This window comes from Metarhizium album (assembly GCF_000804445.1).
Source record: "Metarhizium album ARSEF 1941 chromosome Unknown scaffold_46, whole genome shotgun sequence".
Taxonomy (NCBI): domain Eukaryota; kingdom Fungi; phylum Ascomycota; class Sordariomycetes; order Hypocreales; family Clavicipitaceae; genus Metarhizium; species Metarhizium album.
The window spans coordinates 43,681-66,693 of NW_024467620.1; the positions used below are offsets into that span (position 1 = coordinate 43,681).

Sequence of the window (23,013 nt, forward strand, 5' to 3'; positions counted from 1 at the left end):
CATAGAACACGATTGATACCTTTTGAATAGACGCAAATTTTATTTTACGTGTCATGTTGGTAGTTACGTGTGTATGTACTGCGTACTGCGGACTGCGGATTGTACGTTGTCAAGGTATCGTATCGTATAGTACTAGATCATCACGCTCGAGAGAAGAAAAAGAGAAGAGCAAAAAAGGGTTTTTTTCACTCCAGGCCCAAGTAGCCTCCAGACGTGTCGATCAAGGCGTACAAGGAGATCAAGTCGTCCTGAGACTCCAGGTTCACAATATCCGAGTCTCCCAGGATGTTGCTGCCGTCCAAAATACTTATCGACTCCATGTCCGCTGTGGCACATGTGTCGTCATCCTGCTTGGGCATCGTGGCGTTTGTGGAGCTCGGAGACAGTGGCTGCACGGACCGGATTGCGCTGGATGTGGTCGTCTTGACGGCAGCTTCGCCCGCGGCCGGCGAAACGCTGCCATCCCACGCAGTGTCTGCTGCTGCTGAATCCGTGGACGCAAAGGCCTTGTCAATCAGACTTGTGTTGTCGGCACCGGCCGAGCCCGCGCCGCCTGTTGCTTGGTAGGCTTGCAGTGACGTGTTGGGTATTTGCTGGTTCCCGCGAGGCGTGTAGTGAAGCTGGCCAAAGAAATTGCTGATGAGCTGGCCCTCGATGTCCATGGAGGCGGCATGTCGCTTCTCCGAGTAGGCCTGGCAGGCCTCGTGGAGCAGCTGAATGATGGTGCAGTTCCGAAAGGCGATGGCGTCGCTGGAGAATCGCTGCAACAGACTGCGGGCCGTGTACATGAACTTGTCGAGCGGGAAGATTTGATGCATGTCGCCAAAGTGGGCGAGGCCGATGACGAGGGCCGAGTGGACGACGCAGCTCACGCAAAAGGGAAGCCGCGTGGGAGTGTCCCAGGCGTCAATTAGAGGCTCGAGAAGGGCGAGGGTCCGAATGGCGGAATTCACACACGCGTGTGCCAGCACTCGCGATGACTCTGCGGGAGTCCACGACGGCGAGGCGGTGGCGCCCTGGATGCCGGACGCCGCCTGTCGGGCGTGCCACGCGACTCGCTCTGACAAGAAGGGCCTGGTTAGGAGCATGACTGTCCAGTGGAAGACAATCTTGAGGTGCGTCAGGCCCATGTTGGGAACGTTGCCCCCTTCCATCTGGTCTCCCAGCTCGATGTTGTCCGCGGCCAGGCCGCGGGTGAAGATGGCGGCCCATTCGCGTTGGCGGGACGCCACGCGGTTCAGAGTCACGGCCGCGATCTGCCTCTGCTCGTAGACGTCGGTCAAGACGTCCTCCATGATGGAGAGCAAATCGTTGCACGCCGAGTAGTCCTCGGGAGACGTGGTGTTGCGCGTTTCCTTGGTCGAGGGCGGCCGGCCGAGCAAGGCGCTCGAGAGGATGTCCATGCTTCGAAGGGACTTCCAGACGCGCTCTCTGTGCTTGAATTCCTCCGTCGTGAAGCGCATCGACACGGACTTGAGGTGCAGCCCAAGAGCGTACGCGGCCCGCACGGCGAAGCCAAGATGCATGAAGGCGGCGTTGCGACGCGACGAGGCCAAGAGGTACATGGTGACGAGAATGTAGGCCTCGACCGTCAGCGTGCTGGGATCGTCCATGAGGTACTTGGCCGACAGGTAGCGACCATAGTTGAAGCACGATTCGGCCACCTCGCCCAAGTCCTTTGGCGACGACTGGGCGCCGATGGCGAGGGCGAGATAGACGAGCGGCTTTGCCAGCGGGAGAGCGACGGCGTCTTGCGCGAGGGCCTGGGGGACCTGGTCCACGAGCACAGACTTGTCGAACAGGTCGAGGATGCCATTTGTGCACAGGTAATACTGCCTGGCAAAGTGTCTGGCCTCATGCTCGGTAAAGGCGGGCGGCGATTTCGGGTCAGAGCCGGCCTCGAGCCAGGCGGGAGGGCCCTCGGGCGACGCCTCCACCATGGCCGGTCGCAACGGATCGTCTACAAAGGGACTTCTGCCCTGAGTCTCGGCCACCAGCCGCCGGATCGACTGCAAAAGGGAGGGGTTCGCCGAGTCGCCCAGATACATGAAGCGCCCCTTCTTGTCGAGGATCAAGCGCGACTGATCTAGGGGCGGCGCCGCAGGAGATGAGTTTGCTATGTCGATGGCGACGGGCGGCGGGTCGACTGGGGCGCGGCCTCTCGAACTTGAAGCTGAGCCCCCTCTTTGCCTGGCGGGATGAAGTTTGGAAGCTCTTCCGCCGTGCTCCGTCTCATAACGGCATTCGTTGTGAACGCGGCGCTCGGTGCATCGGCCGCATGGTTGCCGTCCGTCGCATCGCTCTTTGCGCCTCTTGCACCTACAAGGAAGTAGTGTGAGCTTTTACAACTGGAAGAAAACGGGCCATCTCGCCATGTGGCGGCGCAGAGAATCGGATTTACATGTCGCACGCCCTGCTGCATCTCTTTCGCGCGGCGATTTGGTCAAGGCGGTGGTGGGATTTCATGTCTGTTCTGTATGCTGAGGATGGTGTTGAAGCGCACACAGTTTCTCAACCTAATCCGAAAGAGGGAGACCAAAAAAAAAAGGAAAAGCAAAGAAAACCCAAGAGGAAACCCCGCGGTGGACTTGAAAATGTATCATGTACGGAGCCGCTGGAAAATGGGTGCTTGCCGTCTGGCGCCGTTGAATCTCATGCTGGGGGAAGGAAAGAGACAGCCGCGCGGCACGTCGAATCGTGAAACAGGCGCGGGCCAAAGCAAAGAACAGGCGGCCGTGAGCGCTCCCGGTTCGTTTGGTCAATGCGGGTGGTGGTTTGAGTCGAGTCGTGATGCTGATGCGATGTGATGTTGGGGAATACGCGGGGTCGTTGGAGGACACGGTGAGTTTCAAGGTCAACGTCGCTTGAACTGGAACTGTTCAACCAGACATGCACACTTGCCGGGGTCGGCGGCGGCCCACTCGGACAGGGTTGGACGCGGGCCTGAGCTTCGTTGATCAGCAATCGGCGTGAATCCGAGCGCCTTGCAGTGATTGGCTGGGTTGGGTTAGTTCCACCTTCCACCTTGTGCACACCTGGGCTGACAAAGCCCGGACTCGGTACTCTTCCCTTCCACTGCCCTACAGCAACTTTGTCGCGCGGCAGTTGCCCGTGGTTGCAGACTTCACGCTCGCCAGATGCCACAGGCCATCTCAATATCGCCCTAGGCCATGGCCCTCGAAGCAGCCTCGTTCCTTTCTGACCGCCAGTCTTGCCACCGCAGCACTTTGTCCAGGTACAACGACACCGCGCATCCGAAAGCTGCCGACGCAGCTTCCAACGAGTGACCGGACTTGGACTTGGACAGGGAAACAGCGACCAGGGGTCCAAGACGCAAGACACGGGGCAGGAGCGCAAGAGCGCGCGCTAAGCCTCAACGCAATCACCAGCGCTTCTTTCACCACCATCAGGTCCAGATTTTCAGGGCCGGCGTCTCGCCATTCAAAAATGCCACGAGCTGGGCACGGCAGTTGGCTCTCAGCCGCAAATACAAGCACGTGATAATACCACTACGGATGCTGTTGATGTTTACAACTCCCATAATGTCCCTCCCTACGTGGAAACGGAAACACTAGCCAGCCCGTCCCATGTTTCACCCCCTCTTAGTGCCAAACATGTCTGACGGACCTCGTCAATACTCTGGTTTGCGATGCCGCTCAATCGGGCATCTCTGTCTGACCTTGTGTGTGGTTGGAGGTTGGAGCCGGGTGGTCTCGAAGTCCTCTCAGACCAATCGATGCAACTATTCCTTCCACACTAGTACTGCCTTCAGGGCTGTTCCTCGCTTTGTGTCATCAATTGCCTGCTGAAAATCGCCAAAGTCATAGAACGTGACCAACTTGTCCACGGGGTAGTTTCCCTTGGAGTATTCCTCCATCAAGTAGGGGATGATCTGGCTCGGTCAGAAAATGCACAAACACACCGCCGTCGCATACAGCGTCGACTTGCCTTGCTGGGGACCGAGTCGCCCTCGCAACATCCCGAATACCGCCTGCCGTGGACGACGTGGGCGAAAATGTCGACCCCCGTCTTCTTTCCGGGCTACCAGACGAGTCCATCAGCAACGACGGCCTGCTCCACGACCACGGTTGGGAACAAACTCACAGTCGGTGCTCCCACAGACGCTGCGTGGCCACGGCTTCCGAGAGCCTCAATCATGGTCTCGATCACGGCGGGAACCCCGGTGCAGTCCACGGCATAGTCGACGCCGTTGGGAGGGGCGAGTTGTCTGATCTGAGCCAGTATGTCGGGCGCGTTTCCGAGGACGGTGTGCGTGGCACCAAGTTGGGATGCCAGATCTAGTCGGGACTGTTGAAGATCAATGGCGATAATCACGCCGGCCCGTCGCATCTTGGCAGCCATGATGGCGCTCATCCCGACCGATCCCGCGCCAAATACCGCAACACTGCTGCCGGCTTGGACGTCGAGAGTGTTCAAGACGGCCCCGGCACCCGTTTGCAGTCCGCACCCAAGCGGCGCGAATAGTGCCAAGTCCGTGTCGCTTGGGACCTTGACCAGGCTGGACATGGACACGACGGCGTGTCTGGAGAAGGAGCTCTGTCCAAAGAACCGGCTGAAGAATGGGTGTCCGCCTTTGTCGTCTTGTTTGTGCATGACACTGGATCCGTCGGGTCTCTTGCCGCCAAAGTTCAGCGATTTGAACAGGTGGCAATTGGCTGGATGGCCGGCCTTGCACGGTCTACAGTCCCGGCAGTGAGAGAAGGATAGGAGAACCTTGTCGCCCACGGCAACATTCTCGACTTGCGAGCCGAGCCTCAAGACAATACCAGCACCTGGAACCCCGGTTACTACAGCGAGCTATGAGAAGGGGGGAGGGGGACACGCCGACATTGCATGACTACCTTCGTGTCCGAGGACGGCCGGGGCAAAGGCGGGAAGAGTACCGTCGGCGCATGCCAGGTCGGTATGGCAGATGCCGCTGGCGTGTATCTCTACCAGCGCCTCGTCCGGACGCAACGTGTCTAGTTTCACCGTCTCGAAACTGAATGGGCCGTTGAGTTGGTTGAGGACGAGCGCCGTAGTCGTCGTCATTGTTCAGGCGGGCGAGAATAAACCACGGGGGGGTTGGTTGACAAGGCGATGGTGAATGGGTGAAATGCAATCTCAGCTGACGGCTCAACCGTGCACTTCATGTGTAATTCCACTCTTGCTTAAATAATCTTGGCGAGTCTGGCAAGCGTACTTTGAGCCAAGCGTAGTTTCCACGCCGCTTATGCCGCTGATCGTCGTCGCCTCTGCGTTTGAAACTGACACCGAAGCTAACAAGTTGCTCAGTCGCCGACCCCGCGCCGTGCGCGTCTTGTGCGCGTCTTGTGCCGGCTAACCCTACTAGTGATTTATAATGGATGAATTACTAACAGGCTCCGGCGTGAGTGGGATAAACAAGTCGCAAAGCGGAAACAAACTCGATCCGTCGCCGTTCTCCTCCGGGGAGCCCATGTTTGCCATGAGGAAATGTCGAAGCTTTTGTCGCCTTTCTCAGGATGGCGGCAAGAGCAGATTGTCGAGGAAAAGACGGTGACATTTCCGAATGGGCGAGGTCCCAGGGGCGATGAGAGGGGCCGAAGCCTGGACTTGCAGACTGTGTAATTTGATCTACATGGAGGACGGGCGCCGCGGACCTGCATGAGTGAGTCACATCGTAACTCGTTGCCGGCATGCGCCGCTTTCAAGTACACGAGGAACTGACCAGGCCGACATGTGCTGTCCCGCAGCTTGGCCCCTTCCCGTCAGACAATGAATGCCGCTGAGCCGCGCCTTGAACGGGCACAGAGCGCAGCATCGCCGTGCTATCCGCAGCAGTCGGTCATGTGTGGCGTCTAGGATTGCGGCCGGTGACCGGATCAGGGCTTCGGTCTCCCGCCACCGGCGTTGCGGCAGACGTTGCCGGGATTCCGCGGGTATATCGTATTAGGCGGAGCTCCGCGGCCCTCCGCGGCCCTTTGCAAGTCGCCTTCTTCCTCGTATCACCCTGCCAGCCTGCTCCAAGTCTCTGCTCAACCTGGGCACAGGAGCGCTCCGAGTCTGGAACATGTGTCGCGCCGCTCTACGGAAGCCCAAACATGTCGAAGCTGACTCGAGCTGTATGAGCCAGATGGTCTCGTGGCGACGCCGCCTCTTGGCTGCACGAGCTCAACGCCCGCGGCACCGGTCACGCATTTAAATACAAGGTTTCAGATGCTCTACCTTGCCAGGAGCACCCGGGACGCCGTGCTTTTTGGAAACGCCATGCATCGAGATATAGCCGCCAAAGGGCCCGGAGAAGTTGAGAGCAAACCCCCCATCTGCTCAAGAAGAGTACCAAGTAGCCAGTCGACGAGCCGATGCCGTCATCTTGAGCAATGTTCTTCTACGGTACGCGCAACATGTCTCGCCGCCAGCCCCCGATGCCGGCCGAGGTGTGGCCTACAACGCCAAAGCCAAATACTTATCGACTCCGTTTCGACCTAGAGCAGCACTTCAACGCCAGGATTTACACGTCAGGCTCACCGGTCAAAGGCCAGGTTGTTCTTCATGACCTGGCGTTTGGCCATTTCGAGATTCGTCTTGTCGGAGTCAGCACAACGCAGAATTTTCTGCAGCACGAGGGAGGATTCACGGCTTTCCCCTTTATGAAACTGGTCATGCCCGTGCGCCGCAACAGTCTGCCCACAAACAAGATATTTGTGGCCGGCCAAGAGTACACGCTCCAGTTCCATTTCGTCTTGCCGTCCCGTCTCGCCATCGGCAGTTGCAGGCACAAATGCTCCTCGCCCGCCGCCAACCATGGGCTTCTGGGAAGGCGATGACCAGTCCCCCCAAATGACGCAGATCAAATACTTGATAACCGTGCTGGCGACGAGAGCCTCTGCGACCCGACTCTCCCCATGCCGCGTGGTTGCGGAATCTTGCATGGTCAAAGTCTTGCCTGCGTTTCCGGAAGATGCGCTGCTGGACATTGCCGCTGTGGATGACGGCTACGCCCTTTCTAGAAGCAAGACGATACGCAAGAACTTTGTGGGCAGCAGGCTTGGACGACTCGCCGCCACCGCTGCTCAGCCAAAGGCCGTCATGCTGTCGCCAGACGGCCACGCAGCCGCTGGGATGTCGTGTCGTCTGACCCTCGTCCTTGACCCCAGCGGCACCGGCGCCCCTTCGTTGCCCAAGCTCAACTCTGTGTCGGGAAAGCTCACCTCAAGTCCGTATTTTGACACGTCCTCCATGAACCGCCTGCCGAATCTTGGCAAGCAGACGCCCTTTGAAACCGGGTCGACTTATCAGCACGCGACCTCAAACAAGCCGTTCAACCTCCCCATTGGTGACTTATATTGGAGAGAGGAGCCGCACAACGACGCTTTTTGGGCGGAGCTCACGTTTCCACGCCCTCGGGAGTCCTCCATGCTCGCACAAGAGATCAAACAAGCAACGTTGTCACGCGATCCCGCGCGACCCCTCGGTGCTGCGACGTGTCCCGACGTGTCATGGATGACGGCCTCTAAGCCAAGACGAAGACGGTATGTGTCCGAGCTAGACGTTCAGTTCACGGTCCGCGACGAGGAGAAAACGTTTCTGCCCACCGTCCACTCGTGTCGCATATCGCGAACGTATACTCTAGACCTCGTCCTCTCTGTTGGCCAAACCATTTCCACCTTGTCTCTTGCCGTAGCGCTGCAGATCGGGGTGGAATCGAATCATGGGACGCCGCAGGAAATCCAGGCGGGTTCTGTATGGGCCTCCGTGCGAGACCACGAGCAAGGAGGATGGGGTAGCTATCCAGGGCGGTCGGGACTTGTGCTGGAATCAAGTGACTGTGAGCTGCCGTCGTATTTCTGATGTACTACGCAAAGTTGGTTCGAGGCAATACACTGGTTTGAGCTCGTCCGTGTGAGCCCCTAATCCCATCACCAGCTTCGCCTGGCATGACTGATATTACCCCCATGGTCTTGAGTCGTGCCCCTCGGCATCCAGGGAGTCTGAGCCACATGTCCCAGGTCGAACCAAGACCATCCATGCCTTTGTCCATGGCATAACGTGATGCCGAATGAGCGCAGCCCAAATTACACTACCCTGCTTTGTGTACAGAACACAGAATTTCACCGCTCGGCACCGAGAACCACGCGTCGTCTTCGCGCCCCCAGCGCCGCCACGTGTCGGCAACCTGCGCAAGCTGCTCTCTGGTAGCCAAGCCAGACTCGACGGCGGAGTCGGCAAACGACGAGGCCACCGTCCGCTCTGCCCACAGCCCACTCCACCACGATACCTGCTCGCTCGTGCTGTAGCACCACGAGCTCACCGAGGACGTGACGCAGTCGGCAGCAAAGCCCGCCCGCTTCGCCCACGCGTGCACCATCCTGCCCGCGTCCGGCTGCCCGCCATTCCGAGCAGCCAGCTTCCTGTACAGCGCCTGCCACTCCTCCATCCCCGCCACCTCGGGGTACCACGAGAAGGCGCCGTAGTCGGACTCGCGGGCCGCCACCAGGCCGCCGGGCTTCGTGACGCGCCGCATCTCCCGCAGCACTCCGACCGGATCCTTGACGTGCTGCAGGACCTGGTGGCAGAAGACAATGTCGAACGTGTCGTCGGGGTAGCGCAGCGCGTTGGCGTCGCCCTCTTCAAACTCGACATTGCCGACTCCCCTGTCTGCCGCCAGGGCGCGCGCCTGTTCCAGGACCGCGGCGGCGCGCTCCAAGCCAACGACGCGGCCGTGCGGCACGTGGCTGGCCAGGTCGACGGTGATTGTTCCCGGGCCACAGCCAACGTCGAGTATGGCCATGTCGGGCCGGACGTGAGGCAGCAGAAAGGCCGCCGAGTTGCGGGCCGTACGCCACGTGTGCGATCGCAGCACGGAGGAGTGGTGGCCATGCGTGTACGTGGCCTGCTCGGTTTGTTCTTGCATTCCTTCTTCTTCCCTTCTTGCGAGATGCATCAAGATGTAGATGGAAGTGGTCGGTGCTCGACGATAGATCCGTCGCGTCTGGGACTTGGTTGATCTTAAATGCCCTCCCTACTTGGGGGTTGCGTGGCGGACTCACTTGTGGCGCGGGCTCGTCAGCTCCGGTGTCGGACAAGCACTACGCTTGACCTGGGATCCGACGTTGGGAATAACAAATAACACCAACACCAAGAGCGCGGTCGTACGCCGGAACAGTACGGAGCAGAGGACTGACTGGGAACACGTGGACTTGGTCGCAGACGCCATTCCCAATGCCATTGGGCAGTGGCTCCTGTGCCTCGTTGTCGTTTTGTTGTTGACTGCTGCACCATACGAGATACAAGGGTCATGGGGGTCACGCAATGCAATGCGACATTATTTCATGGCGTTGCACTCGTTTATTCCTTGGCCACGCGTCGAACGGCACAACTTGATGTTTTCCGGCTACTCCGTACAGCAGCAGAGACGCGGATTCACACAAGACAAGGTAGTTAGTTACACGCCAACGCACACGGCGTAGCCCAGCCACAGTTGCGCGCAGTCCTGGCCGACGCCCGGATTCCATTTATAAAAGTCGTCCAGCAAGATGCCATTGGCCTGGGCAAGGTCGTAGCACCCGTCTCCGCTCTGGACGACGTGCCACTTGTTGCAGTCCTCGGCCGCGCCCGACTGCGTCTCTGCCGGCGGGGGGGAGGTTGCGGGAGTGGTTGGTGTTGCTGCGGCCGTGGAAGTGTAGACCGACAAGGGATCTAGGAGAGGACAAGGGATGTGGTTCAGCATCTTCTTCTTCTCATGTGAAAGCACAAGGACACACGTGTCAACATGCTTACCGTTCATGTCGTCTTCTTTGAGGAGACAATAGCTGTGCTGCGAGGACACAAAACAGTCGTCGTCACGTCTGTCCTTGAGGCTGGGGTTCCATCGTTTCAGCTGCGCCAAGGTAATGTCGGCGAAGCTAGCCCAGACACGACAGCTGTTGAGGTCGGCGTCGCTGGCGGCAAGGCTGTCCGGGTACGCATTCATGTAGAGCTGGCATCCGTCAATGGTGTCGGGGGCCCGTGGCAGGAGAGCAGGAGGGTCCAAGGACGGGATGGGGACGGGCGTCTCGGGCGGCGGCTTCGCAAAGGTCGTCGAGGGGACGGAGACGGGGTAGCCGGCGTAGGTCTCGATGTCGCCGACCGGCTTGACGCAGTACGAGTAGCCGAGCCAGAGGTTGTTGCAGGTCGCCTTGTCCACGCCGGAGTTGAGAAAGTGAAAGTCGTCGAGAGAGAGGGCAAAGGCCAGCGAGATGGACGCGCACGTGTCCCCCGAGCGGATGCTGTACCACTGCGCGCAGCGGGCAGTGGAGCCTGGCTGGGTGGCGGTCGGGAGGGGCGCCTCAGTGGTTGCGGCGTGGCCCTGGTGGACCTGCACGGTGCCGACGGGGGAGCTCAGGCAGATGTACCTGCCGGCCCAGGCCGTCAGCGTGGTGCACCCAGGACTGATGACGGGATTCCACGCCAGCAGCTGGCCGATGGTGATGTTGGCAGCTGCCGCGATGTCGGCGCAGCTGTCGTCAGGCTGCACCTGGTAGATGCTGCAGCTGGCGGGCAGGCAAAGCGACGCGCCGACGGCCGGCATCGAGTTGCAGTCCACGTCGAGGCCGTTGACGCTGATGAGAGCCTCGGTGGACACGTTTTGCGCACCGGCAATTGCGTTGCAGCCGTCGTCGTCCTTCTTGATCACGTATGTGCGGCCGCTCGCGCAGCTCGGTGCCGGCCAAGGGCCTCCGGTGGTGCCGTTGAGCGCGTACGCGGTTGGGGTGGCATAGCCGTACGAGTTTGCCGCACAGCTCGACGTGGTCACGGCAAAGTCGGAGGCTGCGGCCGAGTTGTAGCCAAAGGGCGACGCAAGCTGCTTGGCCTGCGCTGCGAGGGCGCACTCTGAACAGTTCTGCGCCTGGTTCAGCCGCGTCGCGGCAATCGAGTCGCAATACTGGCCTCTGGCCCTGCGGAAACGCGTCAGCGGGAACCCGATACACGATGCTGGCCGCGAGTACCTACGAGTCCTTGAGACACGACATTCCCGCCGCAAACAGCAGTCGATCGATGATGAATGTCGCTGTCGTGCAGTGAGCCGGTCATTCGTGTCTTGGTTAGCAGCCCGACTTGTTCAAAGCTGCGCAACACACCACTTCGCTTGGACCTCGTACGCACCTGGATACGCAACGTCGCCTGGCGGGACCATGACGTCCTGAGATGCCGTGCACGTGGTTGATATCAAGTCTCTCAGCCGGGACAGGTCCTTCTGACATGTACTTTCGCAAAGCGTCTGGAGACTTGCCGCGTCCAAAAGTTGGAAGCTGGACGACTCCCTGGTAGCGCGCCCAAGACTATATCAGAAATGCCGCCTCTGCTTCTGCTTCTGCTTCCGCTTCCCCATCCGCCCTTCAGGGACAGGTTGTCAACTTACAGCCCCGTATTCTCAGCCAGCCAGCCCGGGCAGGAAGCGACCGTGGTGTTGACCGCGCCGAAGCACGCTGCGCTCAACCCCAGACTCTCATGGGGAAAGACGTAGTCCGTGAACTGTTGGCCAAGGACTCCCGTCAAAGCCCAAACAAGAGCCGCCAAGTTGCGTGACGCAAACATGCTGATATGCCGTCCGTTATGGCGGAATGAAGAGTGTGATTCAAGCTGACTTGGGCGGCAAACAGAAAAAAAAAAAAGGCCACGCCGTACAAGACAGCCGGGGGTTTAGTGGTCAAAGCTGGACGACAATGGATAAGTATGTACACGCAAGTACGGATATGGATTGAGGCTGTTTGCGAAAGCCCGCACAAGATGGGGAAGCAAGCAAGTAAGCCCGTCGTTTGCCGTGCAAGTCGACGCCGCGATGATGAAAGAAACCGGACTGAGAAACAACTGCCAGCTTGAATCAGCTCCGTACCATGGAAACCGAATGTATATCTTCTCTTCACTCCTTTCTTCAGCAATGCAACGGCCGTATCGACGGCAACTAGGCGGCGATTGGACAGCCCTGTGGACAATCACAGCCCAATAATGGCCAAGTTTTCCTCCCAAACTTCCCGGAATCCAAGGATATGCCATACTTTCAGCCCCATGGTTCCCTGTACACATGTGCATACAGAGTACATAATGCTCATGCTACCAAGTCCGCTTCCTACCGTAAGAAGGCCCCGGTTCCCCTGCATACGACCAGTGATGGAGTGGGATGCGGCCCGGTTCGGGTGTCCAAGCGCCGGTAGAAGCTCCGTCTCTGCAGTGGCTTTGGCTCGGAGCTATTCTGGAAATAATCATGGACCGACAGGGCCCAGCCCATGACGGAAGGACTGGACCTCGTTCAGGGATGAGTTCCCTCGGCCGGAGGTCAGTCCATGGTTTCAATTTCCAGCGTATCCAACACGAGCACAACAGTTGATCGAGTTTGTGACAACACACGGCTTTGCTTGGCGACTCGTGAGGCACCAAGTCGTATACATATGGCACGCCATCACCCCCCTCTTCACTTCCGTAGAAGAGTTCTGCCTGCGCAATTGGATCCTTGACGGCACCTGAGCTTGCAAACATGAGACTTTCTCTGGCCTTGTTGACTGGGCTTGCCAGTCTTGCCGGCCTTGGACTTGCAAGCCAGGATCACGGTCCTCACCACGGCCCTCGCAAGCGATTCTCTGCCTTGGAAGGACGCTCTCGATACTTGCAGGAATCCCAACTGGTCAGGCGCGAGGATTACACCTGTGGTCCGGGACGTAAGCGGCAACCTTGAGTCATGTCTCGTGTGGTGAAGGCCGCTGCTAATATCCCCTCTAGGGCCTTGCAATAACGGCGCATGTTGCGGCGGTACGTTCACTCCTAGTCCTGGCTATGATTATGACGCCCATCAAGGATACTGACCAAGATGTAGAATCCGGCAACTGTGGCTACGGTCCGACATATTGCGGCAACGGATGCACCAGCAACTGCAATGCTCACGCCGAGTGTGGACAGTACTCTGATCCCCCGGACGTAAAGTGTCCGCTGAACACTTGCTGCTCCGAGTTTGGATTCTGCGGCACGACCAAAGGTTGCCCTGCCCAGCATCATACCACACGTCCTGGCATGGACCCGTCAGACTGATACTCGTATGCTCAGAATTCTGTACTGGCAAATGCCAGTCAAACTGTGTCGAGCACCCAAAACCTCCCGCTGGATCGGGTAGCCCGCTCTCCAAAGGTAAGCCCGGAGCCGTGGCCCGGATACGCGAGGCCGTCTTCTTTTCTCACGTGGTGTCGTACAGTGATAGGTTACTACGAAGCCTGGAATGACCGGTCTAAATGTCACCAAACATCCGCAAAGGATCTGCCCGGTATGTGTTTGACAGTGGTGCCGGTGCTTCACCGCACGGGTTGTTGCTAATCCGATTCAGTGGACGCCCTGACACATTTGAACTATGCCTTTGCATATATCGACCCCGGCAGCTTTGAGATTACCACCATGGACTCGGCCACGCCTGAGCGTATCTTCCAAGACGTGGCCGACTTGAAAAAAACCAACCCCAGCCTGCAAATCTACGTCAGTCTCGGCGGGTGGACATTCTCCGACAACGGCACCGAGACCCAGCCCGTGTTTGGAAACATTGCCCGCAGCGCCGCCAACCGTCAGACGTTTGCCATCAATGTGCTCAAGTTTCTCAACACGTACGGGTACGACGGTGTCGACGTCGACTGGGAGTACCCGGGGGCCCCGGACCGAGGCGGCCACGCGGACGAGGTTGCCACTTTCCCGCTGCTCCTCCAGACGCTGAGGCAGACCTTTGACGCCGCCGGGCAGGAGCTCGGCATCACCTTCACGGCGCCCTCGTCGTACTGGTACCTGCGGTGGTTCGATCTTCCCAAGCTGGCCAGGTGGGCCGACTGGATCAACCTGGTGAGTCCTGGTCCTGGTCCTGGTCCTGATGACGAGCTTCCGACCCCAGGCCAAGACCCCCCTCCCCCTTTTTATTTTTATTTTTATTTTTTCATTTTTCTTTCTGGTTTTAGAGGTACGCAAGCGGCTGGACTGACACGACGAGGGTGTGCTGTAGATGTCGTACGATCTGCACGGCGTCTGGGACAGCACCAATCCTATCGGGTCCATAGTCCAGGGCCACACGAACTTGACAGAGATCCAGCTGGCCGCCGAGCTGTTCTGGAGAGTAGGCATCCCGCCGTCCAAGCTCGCTCTAGGGTTTGGCTTCTACGGCAGGGCCTTTACGCTGGCAGACAGCTCTTGCACGAGGCCTGGCTGCGCGTTCAGCGGCGGCGCCAAGCCGGGCGTGTGCACGGGGACCAGCGGCTGTACGTCTTGATCCTGATGCCGGGTCGTTTCCCGGCCCTGCCTGGCCCGCGCGCGCGTACTCACGAGTCACTTGACAGATCTTGCGTATTACGAGGTTCGAGACATCCTGGACAAGAACAAGGGGCTCGAGCCGGTGTACGACAAGGACGCCGCGGTCAAGTACATGACGTTTGACAGGGACCAGTGGATCTCGTACGACGACGCAGACACCTTTGCGGACAAGATGAGCTGGGCGAGGACGGTTGGGTTTTCGGGCTCGCTCATCTGGGCGTCTGATTTGGGCAAGTCGTGTTTCTCCGCTCTCTCTCTCTCTAGCACACACACACACACACACACACACACACATGTATACGCACACCCCTCGGCGGCCGCGTTACTGACCTGCCTGCTCTCCTGGTAGACGACTACGACTTCACAGCCCACAGGGCCCTGACGGGGAAAAAGACGGTCGGGTCTCTGCAAAGCAAGCAGTCCGCGGTCAAGGCGGCCGAGGTGGCAGCCACGTTCGGCGACAAGTGCTACGTGGAGGAAAACGAGCACAGGCAAATGTGCGAGGCGGGCTACGTGCAGATGGGCCGAGACGCCGCGGGCAAGTGCTCCGACAGCAAGGACACGCAGTGCGGCTACATCGTCTGCTGCCCCAAGTCGTCGGGCCTGGGCCACTGCACGTGGCGCGGCAGCGGCGGCGACTGCAACGGCCAGTGCCACGGCGGCGAGGTCAAGCTGGCCGGGTCGAGCTGGGGCGGCTGGCCGGGCGAGTCGAGCGGGGCTAAGCGCTGCAGCCGCGGCGGCAAGGCGTTTTGCTGCAGGGCCGACAGATTCGACCGGCTGCTGGAGGGGTGCCGCTGGACCGAGTTCCGGGGGACGTGCCGCCCGGACGAGCAGAAGGTCGCGCATGCCTTTTCCGACGAGGACGGGCGGGGCCAGCAGTACTGCTGCCGGGCCACCGGCAGCGGCCGACCGGCGCCCGTGTCCAACTGCCACTGGGTCGGCCAGGGCGACTGCGCCGACAACACGTGCGCCAGGACGGAAATCACCGTCGCCACCTCGTCGACGGGCGGCAGCTTCAACAGCTGCAACTGGTGGCGCAAGAAGTCGCTGTGCTGCACGCCCGACGGCGACGCCCTTGTCGACGAGTACAAGTGCGGCGGCGACCCGTGCGGCGAGGACGGCTACTGCGAGGACGACCTGGGGCCCGTGGCGGGCGGGTGGGGCCGGCGCTCCGTCGCCGTCGCCGTCGGCGGCGAGCTCCACGGGCGCCAGGCCGGAGGCGCCAGGCCCGGTCTGCCCCGGACGCAGCGACTGCAGATGGTGGCCAAGACGCTCGTGTGGAACTCGGCGCCGTACCCGCCCGGAGACCAGCGGCAGTGGCTGCTCCGTCTCGGAGGAGGCCTGGCCGAGATGGCCCTCAAGGGGGCCTTCATGAAGGACAGCCTCCGGTGCCAGAGCGTGGTCCTCTCCTTCCACAAAATCGCCGACCTCGCCTCCAAGGGGCTGCAGGCCGAGCACTTCTTCGAGATCCAGATGATCAAGCAGTTTCTCAAAACCGCCATCACCGGCGTCCTCCCCAACGTGCCCCTGAGCGCCGTCAGCGTCACGCCGCTGCTGTCGGCGGCCAGGCTCCTGGAAGACAACCTGTACGATGGCTGGCACAAGCTCTACCCGTCCTCCGCCAACCTGCCGCCCATTGTCGCCAACGTCCAGGGCTTGACCGGCGTCCCCTCGCAGTGGGCGCCGCCCCCCAACACGCCCGCCGGCCGCATAATGAGTGCCGTTGGCGACTGGGGCAACATGAAGAACCTGCTCCTGGTCCAAGGCCACATCAACTGGGTCAAGGGCCAGCTGTTCAGCCTCCAGAATCCCATCGCGCCGGCCACGCTGCAAAAGAGCATCAAGAAAGCACTCGGCGGCGCCGTCGCCCAGGCGCAGCACATTTCCACCACGTTGCAGAGTGTGAGTGTTTTTGCCGCCAACCCCGACCCCCGGGACTCGCTGGACTAATTCCGTTCGTCCCAACCACCACCGAGCACACAGGTCTTTGCCGTCTTCAGCTACATGAATGACGCCTACGCCGAAATCACCGAGCGCGAAGCCCTGCAGCAGCTCACCGACGAGATCACCCACATGGATCGCCACATCCCCGAGCTCCAGGGCATCAGGGACATTTGGCTCGAGTTCGTGCCCGCCATGCGGACCGCCGTCGCCAACAAGGCCGTCTCCTTTGTGCGAATGGTCCACACGACCGTCTCTGCCCAGGTCCCTGCCGCGGTGGCCGCCGGCGTGCCCCATCTCGAGGAACTGCGCAGCGACGTGGATTTCTTCCTGAAGAACATCGACAAGTTGACGTGGCAGGCGGGCAACAACCGCGACTGACAAGTCTTCCGTGTTGCGGTTGATTTTCTCGTTGAATTCACTGCCTCTCCCCCCCCTCTTGCTTGGCCTTGGGACCATTTCCCCCATTGTGAGATTATTTGCCCTGGGACGTGATGCTCGTCCTCGGCCGGCCGACCCCGTAGTGCCGCTGACCCTACCCCTAAGCATCCTCCCTGCTTTGTAATTGCGCTATAGTAGCGACTGTTGGCTTTGAGAGGTGTCGGCTTGTAGACACGGGTGTCCAGCACATGTATAGTGAGACGGTCCCCCGGGACGAGGACTAGGCAAATACAACCAGCTAGCTGCTCAAGTGCATTCACATCTCGCCGTCACGTTTGCACACTCACGTCATCAAGTCAGTACTGTCTGGCTCTGCGGCCAGCACGCAGCCTGGAAGCTGGGACCAGAGACTTATTCGCGTTTCGCTCGGCTGGACGCGGCTGCGAGTGGAGTCCACAGCAATGCCTTATTTTAGACAATCCCGAAGCCGACAGGTCGGTCTGGCACTTTAAATAGCAGTCATCCCCCGCCAAAACGTGCTGGAGCCTCAAGTTGTCCTCTCACGGCCTCCTCCAAAGGCATCGCACCCAACAACGGGCGCGGTCCATGCCACCTTGTGTCCTATGCGACAGCACAAGCGCAGCCTCTCGTCTCGCCCATCTTGCAGGTCGCCCTGGACACTCAAAGCTTCCTCGGAGAACACGCCACGGTTCTCGGCACTCCAACCACCCCAGCTCCCCCGGGCCAGACACGACGTCTCGTTCCCTTTCCTCTTCAGACATGCCCAGGAGAGGCCTCACTGCCGAGGAGCGCCAGCGCGTAGACGCCTTCAGCAGAGCCCTAGAGACGGCTCTGAGCCAGGTCGACAGCAAAGACGCCGACGGCCGGCTCCGCGCCCAAGCGCGAGTGGAGGACGCATACCCTCTGAGCCAAGAGGTCCGCGAGGCGTGGTCGCTCGAGGAGACGGCCCGGTTCGCCGACCCGCTGCGGCAAGTGGCCGAGGCCGTCGACGCGGCCCAGTTCAAGCCAGACGCTCCCTGGGGGCTGGTGGTCTATCGAACGGCGTACGGCGACGACGCCGCCTGGGCCCGGATGCTGGACGAGCTCCGCGGTCCCGTCGAGGCGCTGCCGTACGAGCCCGCCCCCAACCCGGAGCTGTATCCCAGGCACCGCTTCCAGGTCATGAGCGACCGGGGCCTGTATGAGGGCGCCACCATCGACGCCCTGCGCGAGAGCTTCTCCGCGTGGGTGGTGCACGAGTACCGCGCCAACTGTAGGCCGGAGCGGCGTCCCTCGGTGGACGAGTTCAACGCCGACGCGGCGGGCCGAGACGGTGGCTACGCCGGCGGGGCTCGCTACAACTTCTTCCTGGTCGTCGATCAGGTCTGTCTCGAGTCCCTGGATCAGGAGTGCGGCGCCGTGGTCAAGCTCGTGCAGAGAGCTGCGCACGGCGCCGCAGGCGATGGCTACTCGGCCGAGGAGGTGGAGCAGATGGGCCCCCGGGGTCGAGATTCACGGTGGGAGGGCGGCCTGACGGAGAGCGAGTTTGAGAATGTCGGCTGGATGTACATGGAGGCGACTGACTACGTCGCCTTTCAGGAGAGACTGGCGGATGCTGGGAACTGGGAGGACCAGTACCTGAGACCGCCGCAGCTGAGATCTCTGGACGGATTCGAAGATGCGCCGGGCTCCTGGAGGCGGCGAAGCACAGACTAGGCAGAGTCGAGGGGCTGCTGCGCATCTTGTCATCCACATAGGGAAGCGCATGATGTCCGCCTTGGTCTTGCAAATTAATAAGCGTTGGCTGTTGCAGCAGCAAAGGGGAACCCTCCGCAATTGTCCCTGCGATTGGAACCGAACAATGCGCACAATTAAGGCGCCGTATTTTTCTGTTGACGGGGGGGGGATTTGGGACCATCAGCCAAGCAACGGCCAACGGGCGGGGCCGGAGTGCTGCCCTTCGGGAAGCGGCCCCGGCTTGTGAGGCCGAGTAATTGGCCGTCCGCGGGTCCGGACTCCGGAGCATTACCCGTCACGGCATAGCGCCGGAGAGGTCGCTTCCCCCCGGGGGCTGGCCGCCGTGCTCTCGCAGGAGCGGCAAGGCCCGAGACACTCACATGAAAGTAGTACGCACGCACGTAGCTGAAGCGCTGAACCACTGGGCCACCATCCATCAGGGGATTCACGGCAATTGGGCGTCAATTCCTGCCGAGTAATTCTCTAGGCGACTTGGTACGACCGGGGCAGCTCGTGTAGCCCGTCTCTCGATGGATTGCATTAGTTCCCCTGAGCTCACCAGCGGCCCCACAAACAATGACACCCGTCGACAAGTTTGCGGGTGAAGCGCAAGGAGCCTCAGCCTCTTTTGGCCTCTTCTCTCGCCGAGCCGCGTCAAGCAACTCGAATACCGCGTGACCGCTCAGGCCTTGCTTGCTTTCCATCCCAAGTCGCCAACCATCACCACCACCACCACCACCACCACCAACACCACCACAACAGCAACAACAACAAGCATTGCCGGGCTCGTGGGCCACATGCTCTCCTGATGGACAAATCGGGGCTGGTGCCATCTTTCCGGACTCGGCTGTCTCCCCAGTTGAGAAGCATGGCGCTGCCAAAGAGGATTCGAAAATGTCTTCCCATATACGTCGGCTGCGTCTGCCTCGTCGTGCTCCTGCTCAACTTGGACCTCCTCCTTCTGCTGCCGAGCCCGTTGGGCATGACGGCATCATCACCCGAGCCGCCGCGCGTCAAGCTGCCGGGGAGCACGTTCCCCCAAAAGATATGGCAGACGTGGAAAATCGACCCCCTCCTCTTCGGCATCACGGAGACGGCAAGGGCCATGACGTGGGTCAAACAAAACCCCCAGATGCGCTACGAGGTCATCACCGACGCCAGCGACCTGACCTACGTCGAGCAGCACTTCGGGCCCGACGGCCTCGACCGCCCGGACATTGTCGACTTCTACCGGCGCGTCAACCTGCGCATCGTCAAGGCCGACCTGCTGCGGTACATGATTCTGTACGCCGAGGGCGGCATCTACGCCGACATTGACGTCGAGGCCATCAAGCCCTTCCACCGCTTCATCCCGGAGCGCTACAACGAGCGGGACTACGACCTCATCGTGGGCGTCGAGGTGGACATGCCGAGGTTCCGCGACCACCGCATCCTGGGCCCAAAGTCGCAATCCTTCTGCCAGTGGACCGTGGTCTCGCGGGCGCGGCATCCAGTCATGCTCCGTCTCATCGAGAGCATCATGAGGTGGTTCAAGGCCGAGGCGAGGAGGCAGCGCGTGCCCATCGACAAGGTCGAGCTGGACTTTGACCAGGTCATCACGGGGACAGGCCCGTCCGCCTTCACCGCCGCGGTGCTCGCGGAGATGAACAAGGCGACCAAGGGGCCGCGCGTCACGTGGGACGACTTCCACGACATGGACGAGTCCAAGGTCGTGGGCCGCGTGCTGGTCTTGACCGTCGAGGCCTTTTGCGCCGGCCAGGGCCACTCCGACTCGGGCAACCACGGGTCTCGCGGCGCCCTGGTCAAGCATCACTACCACGCGTCGAACTGGCCGAGCAGGCACCGGCGCTACACGCATCCCGCCTACGGGCAGGTGGAGGAGTGCAACTGGGACGCCGAGTGCGTCGGGCAGTGGGACAAGGACGTCGCCGCCTTTGAGAAGCTGTCCGAGGCGGACAGGAAGAAGATTGTCGTGGATCGGCTCAAGCTGCTGCAAGAGCTGCAGCCGCAGCCGCAACCGCAACCGGAGCCAGAGCCAGAGCAGTAGCAGGGGGGCGACGATTTCTCACGGTCGACATGTACATGATGGGCCAGCATTGCGCAGCAGCCGCGTGCCATGGTTACGCAGGGCCGGCGACTTCGATTTCAAACAGGGTCGTTGAGGAGCCCGTGGGCCGGCTTTGGCACTTGGGTTTTATTAGAGTCCTGGTAACATGAGCATTCTCGATACAAATCTAAGCTTTGACACGCGCCGCATGGCCAGCCGAGTCGATGCCATCAAGGGGCGAACACGGCCGGTGCAGATGAGGCTTTTCCCAGCTCTGCTGCTGTGAAGAAAAAAAAAAGGGGGTAAAAATCCTCCCGAATCCGCAGCCACTTCAGCAAAGGGCCCCGTCAAATCTTGGATTTGGGGTCGCACGTCCTGCAGCAAGGCAATCCATCCTACGGGCCCGAAGCTCACCTCACCTCACCCATCGTCCCGAGTTCCAACCCCGTCATGACCTTGGCAACTGGCGGGCAGGGCTCGACACAGCCCACACAATAGATAATTCGACGGGCATCTGTTTCGGGGTTACACCGTTACACCTTGGCCCCGGGGCAAAGCTGCACATGCCAGTGACCGACCACATTGTCATCCTTTGTCTTCGGCCGATAAACCAGCCATGACGTCCCACCGGACATGGTCTTGGACAAGGACAAAGATGATGCCGACCACTCGGCGTCCAGGGAAAGCGTGTACATGCTATCGAGGGATCTGATACGCCCAACCGCCCGTTTCTTCCATTGGCTGCCGCGATACCGCCACCGCCATCATCGGACAAGGGTCGCCGACATGGTCAGGGGCACGCTGTCGAACGGGTTGGTCGTCCGAACCAAGTCGGCCCAATCAATCCCTCGTCAGCCCTGGCAAAGGATCCATCGCCGCAGCTGGGCTTGTCAAATGGCGCCATGGAGGATTGGCCCGATTTGGAAGTTGAGCCACTCGCCTGGGCAGCAGCCAGCCCCATGTACGAAGCTGACGTGACATGGCTTGTGCGCGATGCTACGCAGAGAATGTTGGCGAGCTGCAATTTCGGCAGCGTCCTCGACGCTCACCATGACCCGAGGGCAAGAAACAGGCCGGGAGCAGTAACTCTCCCGATAACGAACGTTGGTGGCGGCTGCTCTGTCAAGACGGTCGAGTAGAATCGGCCCGTGGGCCCTCTGAACCTGTGCCAAGCAGTTTGTTTGCAAATGGGGTACATGGTCATGGACTCACGGTACATGGCGAGGCGCATCCTGCTGGCTCAGGTGTGAATGAAGCAATAATATAAGTGGTCGCGTAATTACAGTGCCAAGCCCCCCGTCCAAGAAATACAATCAAGAATGCGATGCCCAGAGAAGAGAAGTGAAAAAGAAGACCCAGCTGTTGGCCAATTCTCACCTGCCGACATGGTGCTCCCGACCAAAGAGGGAACCAAAGGACCTGCCTGGTCTCGGAGCAAACAACCAGTCGGCGCAAATGGGACTGCACATGTCGGGCACTTTGATGTACGTAGTTCAGGAACAAGTCCACGTGTCTTGGGTCCAGTGTGCCCGGCTCGTGGCCATGCCGGAAGCTTTCTCGGAGTGTTCAAAGCCGCCTGCCTGCCAGCTGACGTTGCGTCCTCGGTCGACCTGTGGACTCGACATCACAGAGCAAGAGCCGCGGCTGCTGCCAACATGGCCAATCCTCCCACAGGCACAAGGACAGCCGCCCCAGCGGTGACGACAGGAGGAGCGGTTGGCGCACCGGTCGACGAGGGCTCTGCCGTCATGGCGGGAGGAGGCACGGTGGCGACAGACGCACTTTGACCTGGGCGTTTCGTCGGCGTTGGTCTAGACTTGCCGGCACTGCTGCTGCTGCTGCCGCCAGCCTGGGCACAAAGCTTCTCGGTGTCGGGAAGAACTTGGTCTAGATGGCAATGGTCAGTCCGAGACGCACGCGGCGTGTCAGTCGCGAGCTGCGTGAGACTGGTCGGTCAACGTACTCAGCGCGATGTCCTGGCCACAAGCCTGCAGGATACAACCGGCAGCAGCGCCCTGGATGGCGTCGAATTGGTCGCAGACGCAGGCCAGATCAGTTGCCGAGCACGCGGTGCCCTGCCTCACGGCCTCGTTGATACAGGGGAGCGAGCAGTCGGGGAGATCTGCGAGGCTCTGGCCCGCGGCCAGCGAGGCCAAGGCCAGAGAGGCAGCGGCGACGAGTCTCATGGCGAGACTCTGGGCTCCGGAGTCTGGACGGGGCGTTTCGTGAGCTGCGAGTAGAGATTGGCGTCGACAGTGCCCAGCGGCGGGACGCGATGAATCCAGTTGTAGTCGGGCAAGAGGTTGGGAGCAGGCGTCGAGTCGGATGGGTAATTTGGCCGACGTTTGCGTTTTGTAACGACCGAGTACAGACGGCAACACGGAAGATGGAATCGCATCAAATGATACGTACCTGGGTAGGTACCGGGTACGTACCTGGATGTCGGGTATCCGCACATCAGATGCGGGTGCGGCCCCACGGATGATCTTATTATTGTGCTTCTTCGACCCACCCGTCGGACAAAAAGCCGGTCTTATTAGCCGACTCCACCGGCGCGCCGCGATGAGCCCCAGCGGAATCGTGACCACGACCCCAACAGCTTCGGACTCGCC

General features: G+C 60.4%; 10 protein-coding genes across 10 annotated transcripts; 5 read left to right on the top strand and 5 right to left on the bottom strand.

Annotated features, from left to right (window-relative positions):
- Window positions 1-185: 185 nt before the first annotated feature.
- Window positions 186-2,466, bottom strand: MAM_08196 (uncharacterized protein; the record flags this gene model as incomplete). Its single annotated transcript, XM_040826994.1, has 2 exons — window positions 186-2,319; window positions 2,411-2,466. 2 exons carry the CDS (start codon window positions 2,464-2,466, stop codon window positions 186-188), a joined length of 2,190 nt encoding a protein of 729 aa, XP_040675007.1.
- A 1,276-nt stretch (window positions 2,467-3,742) lies between these two features.
- On the bottom strand, window positions 3,743-5,052 carry MAM_08197 (alcohol dehydrogenase; the record flags this gene model as incomplete). The annotated part of the gene is made up of 4 exons (XM_040826995.1): window positions 3,743-3,892; window positions 3,961-4,041; window positions 4,105-4,793; window positions 4,863-5,052. The coding sequence occupies 4 exons, from the start codon at window positions 5,050-5,052 to the stop codon at window positions 3,743-3,745; spliced, it is 1,110 nt and encodes a 369-aa protein (XP_040675008.1).
- A 1,734-nt stretch (window positions 5,053-6,786) lies between these two features.
- MAM_08198 (arrestin domain-containing protein) lies at window positions 6,787-7,833 on the top strand (the record flags this gene model as incomplete). The annotated part of the gene is made up of 1 exon (XM_040826996.1): window positions 6,787-7,833. The coding sequence occupies one exon, from the start codon at window positions 6,787-6,789 to the stop codon at window positions 7,831-7,833; it is 1,047 nt and encodes a 348-aa protein (XP_040675009.1).
- Window positions 7,834-8,062: 229 nt separating this feature from the next.
- Window positions 8,063-8,926, bottom strand: MAM_08199 (Methyltransferase type 11; the record flags this gene model as incomplete). Its single annotated transcript, XM_040826997.1, has 1 exon — window positions 8,063-8,926. The coding sequence occupies one exon, from the start codon at window positions 8,924-8,926 to the stop codon at window positions 8,063-8,065; it is 864 nt and encodes a 287-aa protein (XP_040675010.1).
- Window positions 8,927-9,427: 501 nt separating this feature from the next.
- Window positions 9,428-11,158, bottom strand: MAM_08200 (LysM domain-containing protein; the record flags this gene model as incomplete). Its single annotated transcript, XM_040826998.1, has 4 exons — window positions 9,428-9,681; window positions 9,763-10,919; window positions 10,975-11,032; window positions 11,128-11,158. 4 exons carry the CDS (start codon window positions 11,156-11,158, stop codon window positions 9,428-9,430), a joined length of 1,500 nt encoding a protein of 499 aa, XP_040675011.1.
- Window positions 11,159-12,496: 1,338 nt separating this feature from the next.
- On the top strand, window positions 12,497-16,617 carry MAM_08201 (symbiotic chitinase; the record flags this gene model as incomplete). The annotated part of the gene is made up of 10 exons (XM_040826999.1): window positions 12,497-12,677; window positions 12,739-12,768; window positions 12,833-12,991; window positions 13,060-13,140; window positions 13,205-13,273; window positions 13,334-13,833; window positions 13,991-14,243; window positions 14,322-14,532; window positions 14,670-16,197; window positions 16,279-16,617. 10 exons carry the CDS (start codon window positions 12,497-12,499, stop codon window positions 16,615-16,617), a joined length of 3,351 nt encoding a protein of 1,116 aa, XP_040675012.1.
- Window positions 16,618-17,397: 780 nt separating this feature from the next.
- On the top strand, window positions 17,398-18,333 carry MAM_08202 (uncharacterized protein; the record flags this gene model as incomplete). Its single annotated transcript, XM_040827000.1, has 1 exon — window positions 17,398-18,333. One exon carries the CDS (start codon window positions 17,398-17,400, stop codon window positions 18,331-18,333), a length of 936 nt encoding a protein of 311 aa, XP_040675013.1.
- Window positions 18,334-19,222: 889 nt separating this feature from the next.
- Window positions 19,223-20,401, top strand: MAM_08203 (initiation-specific alpha-1,6-mannosyltransferase; the record flags this gene model as incomplete). Its single annotated transcript, XM_040827001.1, has 1 exon — window positions 19,223-20,401. One exon carries the CDS (start codon window positions 19,223-19,225, stop codon window positions 20,399-20,401), a length of 1,179 nt encoding a protein of 392 aa, XP_040675014.1.
- A 902-nt stretch (window positions 20,402-21,303) lies between these two features.
- Window positions 21,304-21,540, top strand: MAM_08204 (uncharacterized protein; the record flags this gene model as incomplete). Its single annotated transcript, XM_040827002.1, has 1 exon — window positions 21,304-21,540. The coding sequence occupies one exon, from the start codon at window positions 21,304-21,306 to the stop codon at window positions 21,538-21,540; it is 237 nt and encodes a 78-aa protein (XP_040675015.1).
- Window positions 21,541-22,025: 485 nt separating this feature from the next.
- Window positions 22,026-22,587, bottom strand: MAM_08205 (Extracellular membrane protein, CFEM domain protein; the record flags this gene model as incomplete). The annotated part of the gene is made up of 2 exons (XM_040827003.1): window positions 22,026-22,288; window positions 22,365-22,587. The coding sequence occupies 2 exons, from the start codon at window positions 22,585-22,587 to the stop codon at window positions 22,026-22,028; spliced, it is 486 nt and encodes a 161-aa protein (XP_040675016.1).
- Window positions 22,588-23,013: the final 426 nt, after the last annotated feature.